Raw genomic sequence first — 11,768 nt, 5'->3', positions numbered from 1 at the left:
TGTTTCAACTTCCTGTAGTGTTTTTTTTTACGCTTGTTTTAAGTCATCATATTCAAAAAATATGTACTGTAGGACAGTGATTTTAATGGGGAATAAGTCTTGAAAGTTGTCATTTCACTTGAAAGTCATTTTCCCAGAATAAAGTTTAAATTTTACAAAAAAAAGTCTGCGTTGTTAAAGACAAAGCATCATAAAAATGTCATTCCATTTTTTTATCATTTTTTATATACCGGTACATTTAAAAAACTTTAGAGTGTAATTTTATGACAGCTGTTTCGAAAGCAGTTTTTGCACCAAGAGATCAGCCATCATCCTAGATAGAAGAATCCACACTACTAAACCCATGCAAAATGTGAAAGTGCAAACCTTTATTATGTGCGCAGAAACAAATATGAAAAAAATCCATTTAAAGTGGGAAGTCCAAAAATTCTCTTTACAATGGGCCCTCAGGAGCCTAAACACGGCATTCTGATTAGTCTTACGTGTCTGGAATATGAATTACGGAGCAAAAATCCACCTGTTTTTACACGTCTCAGAGGGCAGCCATGACATCAATGGTTGCTCAGAGCTCAGGTAAAGACCAATCATGGCTCACCTGTTTTCTGAGTTTGGTCATGTGACATTTGCAAGATAAGCCGTGACTGGTGATTACCTGAGTCTTGACAAAACAAAACAAAAAAGCAGCAAGATGGCCACTCCTTGAAACGACTAGTGGAGCCACATAGAGAAAATGTTGGCCTCGACTTCCTCTTGAAGATATATTTTGGTCAACATATTTTGAAAACAAATACTTGGTACTGAAGGGGAGGGGCTAGTGCTAGAACTTGTTCATTCGGATTTAGCTTCCTCTTGGTTTTCTTGGCCTCTTTGCGGATCTTTGAGACGGAGGATGGTGAGGAGATCCGTTTCTGGAAGAGAACTTAAAGAGGAGATGGAAAATGTACAATGTTTTTGTAAGAATAAAACTGTTCATGAGAAAAAACAAGTATGAATATAGCGAGGCTACTTCAGTGATGCATTGTGATTTTTCAAGATGCGTGCCTTCAGAGGATGATTTATTTATTTATGTTTGCTTTGTCTTGTGAGCTAAACTTGGACATACGAGTTCTCTATGGTGGCATTTTGGCACATACTAAAAACAACAACAAAAATCTTCAAAATAGAGGCTTCAAGCTGTTGATTGCCAATTCCAGCCCTTGACGTACAACCTTGTTGCTGTTATGCAAAATAATTAGGAGCCAAATAATCCAACGATATTGATGATATGAGCGCTTACCTCATGCTTTGTGGCGTGAGGAAGATAAACTGCCGGTAGCGTTGCCCATCGGCCACTTGCAGCATCATGTCCATTGAGATCCTCCGATTGACCATGTCCTAAATTCAACATCATAGCGCACTTTCAAGACCAGCTCTTCTCTGAGCACTGAAACAAAATGTCACGGACCATATAAACATCAAATTCATCCAGGCAGCGGAAGGGTGCCTCCGTGATGGCCCAGAGTGAGAGGACGAAGCACACGGTAGAGAAAGAGCGCTCTCCCCCCGAAAGGGAGCGCATGTTGACCCAATCGCGCTCGCTTCCTTTTCCAGGCTGCACCTATACCGGGATGAGGAAAAAAAATGTTCTTGCCTCTGTTGCTGAAAAACTATTTTCAGGGGGCAAGGGGGGCATTCTCACAGAGATGGTGAGGGTCTCGTTCTTGTGGTCAAAGTTCATGGTCCCCGTGTAGCCTCTCTGCGCCAGCATGCTTCTGAAGTAATATTGGCAACGCGCCGACAGGAACCTGAAGTCAAGAAGGTGCGGCGACTTTAAAAACAGTTGCAGTACTTGGGAGAAATAAGCAGTGTTGGGGGGGTAGGGGTGGGGGGGTGCTTTCCTCGCTTACCTCCTCATGTCACCAAAAACCTTCATTCTTCGATTCATCACTCTATCCAGGCTTTTGATAAACAGATTGAAGTTCTTCATCTGCTGTGCGGTGTTCTTGTACTTGGCCAGAGCATCACGGTACTCTCTGCAACGGTCAATACATTTCAGGGTCTGACAGAAACAGTGGCCCAATGGCCCGGGGCCACCACGTAACCATGTTGGGCAGTGAGAAATACAAGTGTGTTTAAAAAATATACAGTATATAGATAAACGGTATATAGCATGTAGATTTTTGGTTTCATCTGTACACTGCGCCGAAACAAGAGTGGATGAAGTCTATTATGCCATTCAAGATTTTGGAACCTTAGTCCAGGAAAAGATGGACAAGCGGCTGAAATTCTGTGAAGCATTGTGAAAAAGGGAACATTTCTCTTGGGTTTCTGCCTTTCACAATCTAAAGTATGTACAGTTGATAAAACTGCCCTTTGAGCGTAAATGGTTGTTTATATGTGCCATGGGATTGGCTGGCGAGCCAAATCGGCCGGCAGAAGCTCAAAATGGTGGGTGTGATTTGAGATTTCTGCATAAAAGGCACCTGATTATCTCCTCGCGGTCGCCCTCTTGCTCCTGCTGGGTGGTGATCTTCACCTTGAGGCGGCTGATCTCCGTGTCCAAGCTCCTGGCATTGCGCTCTACTTCAAGGCGCTCGGGCCAGATCTCTCTGGCTTTGGAAATGCTTACCTGCAACAGAATCCGCCGAGGGGCAACCTGCTGAATCCTTCCGAAACGTACACCGTGGACGTTCCTACCTGAACTTCCTGCTCCTTCTTCTGCAAAGTGGATTCCAGCTCCTGGATGCTTTGGAGATGGCTGTTGCGCTTGTCGTCGTAGTACTTTTTGTGATGCTTGCACTTCATCACTGCCTGTTCCACTTTGATTAGCTCCTCCTTTGCAATGACCGGGGTGTGGGGTGTGGGGGGGGTACGAAGCTTTTTATCACTTCATGCAACAAAGCTTGCGTAGGACCGCACCAGCCCGAGTCGGTGTGGAAAATTGACGTGTTGCAAATCAATTCATGGCCATGTGGACATTTTGCGCGGTTTTCAGCCGGCGGCATAAAATTTGCTAAAATTGTTGGCAACAACTTTTAGTGCATTATCGCCACATCCTGAAATGAAGTGTAACAATATTCAAATGATTTCCTGTGATTAGGGAAAAGGGATATGGGCTGCGAGTCCGAGCTCTAGTTTTAAAAGACGCATGTCACACCCGAGTTGAAGTCGTAGGACCAACCAAACTATGAAAAGAAAAAGTGAAATTTACAATCTAAAAATGATCTACAATCAACCCATAAATGATTAATCTAATAAAAATGCTGTCGCATTATTAAACAACAATACTGAAATGTGCATGTGACATGCACAGTCGTCTCAAATACTGATGTGACGCATCATGTCCTCACATCAAATTGAATCGTGGACACGGCAGCGATAACGACATGCCAACAGTGAGGGTTCACAATTGCCATCACGTGTTGCTCAGAAACCAATTTGAGAGAGTCGGAGGCATCTTACCTTGACAGCATCGACTTCCTCGGCGATGGTGTTGATGCGCTCCTTGTGCCGCTTGTACTCCTGCTCCGCTTTCTCATAGTTCTCCTTGAGCTCCGACGTCCGGGCTTTTTCCTCCTCTGACTTTCTGATCTTGTTGAAGATCTTGGCGACAATCTCCTGAAGGTCCTCCTCCTGAAAAGTTGACAGTTAAGTCGAGCGGAGGCACTGCGCCCCCGCCTTGCCAACAGCGCACTCGGTAACCAACCAGCGGCTTGAGGTCCTCCAACTGAGGCTCTTCCAAATTCTGAAGGTCTGACAGCTCCAGTCGATACTTTGTGGCTTTGTCCTGTGATAAATGAGGAGTTCCACATTCATGATTACACTCAGCGTAAATTAAATAACATTTCACAACAAAGTCAACTTGAACAAAACAAAAAAAGCAATACTTTGGCAATCTTTATTTCTGCATGGGCTTTCTTCTCCAGGCTCTCGTTCAGTTTGATGTCGTCATCCAACCTCTTCATTTGTTGATGCAAGTTTGCTGCCTGCGCTTTTTGAGTCTCCAGCTCTCTTTTAAGATGTCTACGAAGCAAGGACGACAACGCGGCGTTGGTTAGTACACAACGCTTAACACGGGCGCCAATATTTCGCCTGGGAGATTTTCACCTGATCTCCTCCTCCACGTCCCCCGAGAGGCAGTTAGCTCGGGTCTGCTCGGCGGCGTAGCAGCGGTTGGTGAAAACCTGATCGCCGTCCTTGGAGAAAGCCTGGTAGCAATTTGGGGGCGGGTGTCCGGACATCATCACGCGACAAGCCTCAGCGCGATTCTAAGGAGGAGCGCGCAAAAACACAGTCAACCAACCCAAAGTGGCGGAAACATTCAGAACAAGATACAGTAAACCCCGCCCCCACATATTCATGGTTCTTCATTTGCATACAGTATTTGCTGGAACATCTCTGTTCTGTGCAGAAAATCTGCTCTACTTGTTGTCCAAGACATTTCAAGTATTACTTTGGTACCATCTGGTGGAATCTTGACTTCTTTCGGTTTAACACAATGATAGTTTTTGTCTATATTTGTGAGGTCCTTGAATGCATATCTAACCCATCAAAAGTGAAACGAAAGTATGCTTCTGCTTCACTACTACTATGATTGATTTAATATTACTTTTAGAGGCCCAAACTTTGGAATAAATTGGATTTATTTCTGTAGCAAACAATATTTGAACAGTATGTCAACTTCTGACTTTGACAAAAGTTATGAAAAATTGTCCCCCCCAACAAAAAAAATCCTTGTCATTATTCTGGCATTTCGAAATAGAAATAACTAGTGCTGTCAAACGATTAAAATATTTAATTGCAATCAAATGTAAAATGTCATAGTTAACTCATAATTCTCCCTAATTAATCAGATTTTTATCTATTCAAAATTTCCTTTGATTTCTTTTTCTCCAATTTTTCCCATTTTAACGCTCTCATCAACATGGAATCGTGGTTCTGTTTTCTTTGTGCAAAATGCAAATATTTTCTGAAACAACAATTTCGATTTTCAGTTTTACATTAACATTTTTCACTTGGAGCACATTTTATTATTTTAGAGCAACGTAACATCGGCTGTGACCCGGTGCCGCGTTAATCTCGCGCTCAAAATTAATCAAGTTAAAATTTATTTAAATTAATGCAGATAATAACGCGTTAAACGGACAGCACTAGAAATAACGTTGATACAGTACCTTGATGAGCAAAATGTTCTCAATGCCCCTTTGATCGATTAGACAATTGGCCACAACCGGGTCGTCGATTTCTAGAGTTTGAAGCACAGAGGGGTAGTCCGGGTGGTTCACAGCCCTAAATGAGACAAACCAAGTCAACCTCGACTCTGAATTTGTGCATGTTTGCTGTTCAGTTCCGGCTGAAGCTTCCCACACCTCCTTCTTGTATCATGGACGTGTGGGAGAAACTTGCTGGTGATGATTGGAGGCCTGCGGCCGGACGGCAGGACTTTGGCCATGAGACCTTTTAACACTTTCTCATCATCGTAGTTGTCACAGGTGAAGGTCTGCAGCAGACTTTGTAAACACACCTCGATGGCGAGAGCCTGCTGCGGGTCTTTCAGCTTGATCAGATAACCTGCAGCGCAGACGTTTAATGGCTTTACAGCGGATAAAAAAGAAAAAAAAACACACACACACTTTCACTCTTTTTTTCTCTCCACTGTGACATCAAATCAGATACAATGGTACCTCTACTTATGAAATTAATTGTTTCTGGAAGAAATTTCTAAACTAGAAAATTTTGTAAGTAGAAGTGTGTTTTCCATGTAAATGCCCTAATCCGTTCCACGTCCCCCCAAAATTGAGACAATGTTTCCTAAAGCATACAAATGCATCCAAATAAGTAACATGTTACAATTAGATTATTGCACAATAGGAGTTGTGCAGAGTAATGAATAAAAATGATGGTCGTTTAACTTTTAACTGGGTCCTCATCGTTTTTTTGCCCTCTTTAGTTCATGTTCTCTCTCAGAAGTATTTTTTGCCTGGCGTTATGTAAAGAACTGATCCAAGGATGTTTGCTTTTGTCGGCTTGTAACAATCCTTTGAAAATGTTCAAGGCAAACAGCATTGTGAGAAAATGCCCTACTGGTAATGGCAAATGACGAGGACGCTGCAAAGACACATATCTCTCTATTTATCGCTCTACACACAAAGACACGTATGGTAGAGGTCCCTCTTAGCCAATGGGATGCCAGGAAGATGCTTGATAGTAGCCAATGGCAGAGCAGCTGTAAGTATGTTGCGTTCAGAAAACTCGGAGCTGCCCATACTGGATTTTTACCTTTCGTAACAAGAGGCAATATTTTCCTGTTGAGGCGTTTGGTAACTTGAAAATTCCGTATGAAGAGACGTTCGTAAGTAGAGGTACCACTGTATGGAGTAAATTTTGCTTTCATCTGTATATCTTGAAGTGGTGGTATGCAAACTACGACCCGGGAGACCATTTGGCTCTCGCTATATTAGAAGTGCATGGAATTAGAGAGTCGAATATTACCCAGGGGCCCTCGAGGCTTGTGCTTGAATCGACCCTGCTTGTGAACATCCTCGATGGCAGAGAGCAGCGCGGGCATGTGTTCGCCAAAGCGCCGCAGCTGATTGGATCGACTGCCTTCCATCGTCCACAAGCTCCGACTGTGGGCTTCCATGGAACTCTTCAGCGTATCGTGCTCTTGTCTGAAGGCGCATCAAGAGGCAATCACAAACTGTTGCCATCTAAATACGCATCACCTGTTCATTGAGCCGAGGGGCAGCGGACACACTATTTCCACGATCGCAAGAGATTATTCCGATGTATAACTATGTTCATAGCTCTCCATTGACTTTTTTTTTTTTCTTACCGTAACTTTCCATGTTCCTCCTTTGCACTCGTGCGGGCGCACTGATACTGCCCAATCTGTTGATCCAGAGTTGACATCCGGTGATTCAGATCTTCCAGGTGGCACTGGATGCGCTGCATGGTCTCGACCTTGGCCTGCCTCGCCGACCCCGTTGCCTGGTTGATGCTGGAAAGATGCGCAAAGTGAGAACCGCCGGGGAGGGGAACGCGCTGGACGGTACCGTTTGTACATTGCACCTAAGCCGGAGATCATTTATCTTCGAGGACAGCTGAGCCTTGTCCCTCTCGAGGTCCCGCAGGTTAACCTGGCATCTGTGGACTGCAACCTGGAAGGAGGCGCACGATTAAAGTCAATGCCTTGGACGACCATTGTGTTGAGACCCAAGAGGCTAAAGGACAACCGCTAACCTCGCTGGATTTCAACAGAGAGTCGAGTCTCTGTGCCTCGGCCTTGAGCTCGCCACATTTGGGCTGCATTTCCTGGGTCTGCTGTGTGACGCCTTCCAGCTGTTCCTGGATTTGTTTGTACTGCTTCTCGGCCTCCTTGACCTTGTTCTGGAAGCGGAGGCACGCTCTTCATGTGGACGGAACCGCTCGAGGCTTCTGTGGCGTTATTACCTTCCATTCGTTCACTTTGTCGTCATATTTCTGCGTGGATTGTTGATTGACCTGTAGTTTCTCTCTCATTGGCTTGAGCTCTTTCTCCATCTCCATTACCTGCCAAAAGGTCATTTTCAGATGTGGTCTCTCGACTAACTTTGTGATTCAAGAGCAAATGAGCTTACTAGAGCCCAGGCCATCTGCTTCTGTAACTCCTCCAGCTTGTTGCGCATCTCATCCATCGACGACAAGTTCTTGTAACGGTCCTCTCTCTCCATGTACTTTTGCCTCAGCTCTTTCAGGTACTGTGACACACATTCAAACAAATGACGCCTGAAAGCCGCAATCCATTCGGAGCCATCGGCTGGCTGACATGTTCTCATTTCCCATCACCCAAAAAAAAACAACGCACAGGAAATCCATGTTAAGTTAATTTGACAAGTATTTAACCGCTATAAGACTAGTTTTCTTTTTTTCCCTTTTGACAGTCTTTCAATAAATATGTTGTTCACGCGTTGTTTTAATTCCCAGCAATTTATGCCACTTCTACCCTCCAAAAGCAATTGTTACCTCGCCGTGTTGCGCGACTTTATCTTCGGTCATATGCTTGGTGGCTTTGATGTGGATAAAGTCCTCTCTCATTTGTTCCAGTTGTGTGGCCTTCATAAAAAACTGTGCCAAAAAAAAAAAGAGACAAGTAACGAAAACTCTCTTGTGAACACAGAAAACACAAACTTCAAGGAAAGCAAACCTTGTATTTGTCTGCCTCTCCTTTAGAGTGCAGGAAGTACTTGCTCATCTCCTGGGTGAGAACTGACACAGGATTGTTGACCTTAGGTAAGAAAAAAAGTCAGGTTGATCAACGCTCTCATACACCACCCATTTGATATCCTTTCTTTGTATAACTGCTACCTGAATATTAAAATTGTCCAGAATTGACGCAAGCTCCTCCTTTTTGGTTGAGATGATTTGACCTATAAAAAAAAAACACACACAATTGCAACTATAAAGAAGGGATAGCAGATTCTTTTGTGGAATACATCTACTTCTCTGTAGCGGAAATCCCAGCAACAGTGTGTAAATCTGCAGTTAATCGTGATGCGTTTTATTGGGTTTTTACAGTATACAATCAATAAAACACATACAAGAGGGCGTGAGAGCTGCCGTCAACCCTCGCTCACGCCCAGACACTCGCACACAGAATTGCTGACGTCACCCGCCACCCCACCAGGGCCCTGCTTTTCGATTGCTATTATTTTAGTAGATTCTTCGGGACTCGTTTATTTCATAGTTGTTCTCTCGAGTTATGTTTAAAGGTGAGTTTTTCAAGGATTCAAGGGCTTTTTATTGCCATGGCAACAGACGATTCCAGTATACGGCACGAAAGATGATACGCAAGGTTGCAGGTTTAGCCCAGTAAACGCAAGACTTGTGAAAATTAAACAACGAAAAAGGAGATACTTATCCGCGGTTTGATTGTGTGCAACGATGCAATGTGGCAAAGGTGTGGCAGATTGCCGAATAAAACTCCAAGAGGCTTGAATTTCAGATCGCTTCAAGGTCATTTTGTAGGTCGGAAGTGTAGATATGGCAGTTTATTGATCACATACAGACATTAACTACTGAGTCTCTTTGAAGTCAGTCGCTAATCTAAACAGCAGCACCGGAGCACCTAAACGGTCTCGCAGATCAAGTGCGGCAACAGTATCAAACCTGAGCGAACCACGCGTGTTAGCGCCGTGTTTGAGTCTCGACTCAAGTTTACCGCTTTGACTCTTCAGCTTGTACGTTCTCACTCCATCGTGGGTGAGCCTCAAGTCTATGATGATGGACGGACCATACAGCTCAGGTTTGTAGGCGTCCTTCCCTTGGTTATGTAAGGTGATGGACACATCCGCCGAGCTGTGGCAACCGAGAAATCATAATGAGCATCACGGTGTATTAATCTGATTGGCACTGCATTTGTGTGCCCCATTTCATGAAAACACACAAATACAATGGAACCTCCTAAGTGCAGTGTGTTACGACTTCCAAGTTGTTCTCATTTCAAGGTTGCAATGTCCCGTGCTGGTCAGGCCAAAATGGCATCAAATGTTTCTAAGTTTCAAAGAGAAGAAGATAGCTCCTCCAGCCAACACTGCGGTGTCCCGCTATGTTCGGGGTCATTTAACATCAATGCCATAACAAGCCACTTTAGGCGAAATGTGTTAGCACTGCAAGCATTGTCCAGTGATTTGTTTTTTTTTTTTTGTTCCCAAGCTCAAGGACAAGAAAACCTTCAACTCAACAGGCACTGTTTTGAGTAACATTCACTTCCAAATGTGGCTACGGAAAAAGAAGGAAAAAGAAATGACGGTAAAAGTAAGTGTGGGAACAAAAAAAGAGGTGAGACAGAAGGGAGAGGGAAAGAGCAAAACATGAATACAGAGACATGCGGGGATTACAAATCATTATTCAAATCAATTGGGTAAAAGTGAGCAGATGTGTCACTTGAAAATAAACAGTCACAAATTATTGTACAGACATTACATTAGAAGTGGCCACTTGAACCTGCAGTGCAAATCCAACTTTCAAGCATCCATCCAGGAGATGTAGCAGAAAATATACTAGATAGCAAATTTTGATCAGGCCAAAGACTTTACCTTTCACCTTCCTTGACAAAGCTCTTGAGGGATGATCCCCTGCTTGTGGCCTGCGCATTCCCGCCTAACGAAACAATGAGCGCTGTCAGGATGGCGCTCTTTCCACCTGCATGGAAAAAGGGCACATTACAAGCGGAATGACTAAAGAGTTGGACAACAAAAAAATACAATTAGGGTCAGGTGATTTTTAATAACCCATCGCCCCCCGCAAAAAAAAATCTGTTCCACTCACTTCCATTGCGGCCGATGACAAAGTTGATGTTGGACCCAAAGGTGATGGGGCCGAGGAAAGAGTGGCACATGAAGTTCTTCAACGTGATGCTCTCTACTATGCCAGCGTCACTTGGCACCTCACCCACACTTTGCTCCTAAACAGGCAAACAAAGTTGTTTTAAATAACAATTACAGTATCATATTTAGATTTGACTTAAATTTAATCCCACTTGAAAGATGATGCATAAATTGGTGATAGTAATAATACAGCTACGAAAACAGTTTATTTATTATGCGGAGCAATGACGAGGCATCATCTTTAGTAGAACTAAATACCACAAGTTATTTTTGCCTATCTATCCATAGCATCCACCACTTCAGCAATCATTGATTGTTGCTATCCATCTGTGTCTTTTATCTTCATCAGCAGGTGTGTGATAAAAAGCCAGGTTTGACACACTTGTCTATTAGGACATCCAACCACACAGATGTGACCATTTAATAAGATAACTGCTTATATAAATGGATATGAGACTGTACGCTTTACAAGAGCTTCAACGGGCGCAAATAGCTACAGGTATTTTGCCGTCCGTCAAGCGGAGGGGTCGTTCCTACAAAAGCTGTGACGTACAGCGCAAAAGGTGAATACACGCACCCGCGCGGGACCAAACTTCCTGTAACACAAGCCACGTGACGTTGTTTGTTTTGTTTTTTGTGTGTGCAAGTCACTCCTTCGTGCGCATTACGGATGTGATGCGTAACCATTAGTCGCATTAGTTTTTTTGCAATGTGAACGAGTACACATAAAAAAAAAAGATTTTATTTAACCAAAGTGAAAAAATAAATTACTTAAATTGGACGCCCTGCAGTGTGAACGTAGCCTCTGAGCGTGTTTACCTGTGTACAACGTCGAGACTCTCCCTCTTCATCTTCATTTTCGTTTTCGTCATGCGGCTCGGACGCCAGCCGTTTGTGGGGTGTGAAGTTCACAGGACTACTTTTCCTTTTCGACATTCTGTGCCCTTTCTTTTACCTAAATAGTGTGGGTAAGGAAAAAGCTGAGCTTCTGCTGGCTGCTAGCTACCAGGCCATAAAACAGCGACCATTGTCTCTAGTATTTAACTTGACAGCACATCACATACAAACCCAACATGGTAGCGTTAGCATTCGCTAGCTATCAAACGTCCGGTGACAGCAAAAAGCGATCAGTCGTTTGTTACCCGCTGAGATTATTCACGAGGTTTGGGTGAGTTTCCGACTATACGGAGGTAGCGTACCTTACGTTCGAAAGACGTGACATAAAACGAGTCTGTGAGCGGTGCAGGAGAAACAACTTGGTTTGCAAATCAAAATTCCAGCGCCAAGCGTTCTTATGGACATCTCGCGAGAGCACACAAGATCTCGTGCCTATCTTCCCCCCGCAGTGAATGATGCCACCTACCCTACAGTATATCGATATCTATATCTCTATTGATACACCTCTATAGAGATATATAGTTG

At 43.7% G+C, this 11,768-nt stretch overlaps 1 protein-coding gene across 1 annotated transcript; it reads right to left on the bottom strand.

The window, feature by feature from the left end:
- Positions 1-346: 346 nt before the first annotated feature.
- Positions 347-11,703, bottom strand: si:dkey-119f1.1 (Structural maintenance of chromosomes protein 6-like). The gene is made up of 27 exons (XM_052049282.1): positions 11,546-11,703; positions 11,166-11,301; positions 10,288-10,423; positions 10,056-10,161; positions 9,179-9,315; positions 8,326-8,387; positions 8,165-8,245; positions 7,984-8,085; positions 7,599-7,718; positions 7,432-7,530; positions 7,222-7,368; positions 7,051-7,139; positions 6,815-6,979; positions 6,472-6,650; positions 5,349-5,550; positions 5,154-5,268; positions 4,087-4,247; positions 3,867-4,002; positions 3,686-3,766; positions 3,442-3,612; positions 2,677-2,814; positions 2,463-2,608; positions 1,887-2,012; positions 1,679-1,784; positions 1,445-1,597; positions 1,277-1,374; positions 347-919 (listed from the first exon to the last, which is right to left on the bottom strand). Exons 2-27 carry the CDS (start codon positions 11,280-11,282, stop codon positions 829-831), a joined length of 3,264 nt encoding a protein of 1,087 aa, XP_051905242.1. The 5' UTR covers positions 11,283-11,301; positions 11,546-11,703; the 3' UTR covers positions 347-828.
- Positions 11,704-11,768: the final 65 nt, after the last annotated feature.

This window comes from Hippocampus zosterae, chromosome 17, assembly GCF_025434085.1.
Source record: "Hippocampus zosterae strain Florida chromosome 17, ASM2543408v3, whole genome shotgun sequence".
Classification (NCBI taxonomy): domain Eukaryota; kingdom Metazoa; phylum Chordata; class Actinopteri; order Syngnathiformes; family Syngnathidae; genus Hippocampus; species Hippocampus zosterae.
The sequence above is the reverse complement of the archived record's forward strand: the minus strand, read 5'-3'. Positions and strand labels throughout refer to the sequence as shown.

Coding starts and splice junctions, on each gene's coding strand:
- si:dkey-119f1.1 (XM_052049282.1), bottom strand. CDS start 11,282: ATGTCGAAAAGGAAAAGTAGTCCTGTGAACTTCACACCCCACAAACGG. Junction 10,162..10,287: donor TGTCATCGGCCGCAATGGAA/GTGAGTGGAACA, acceptor TTTTCCATGCAG/GTGGAAAGAGCGCCATCCTG. Junction 4,003..4,086: donor GACGTGGAGGAGGAGATCAG/GTGAAAATCTCC, acceptor CTTGCTTCGTAG/ACATCTTAAAAGAGAGCTGG.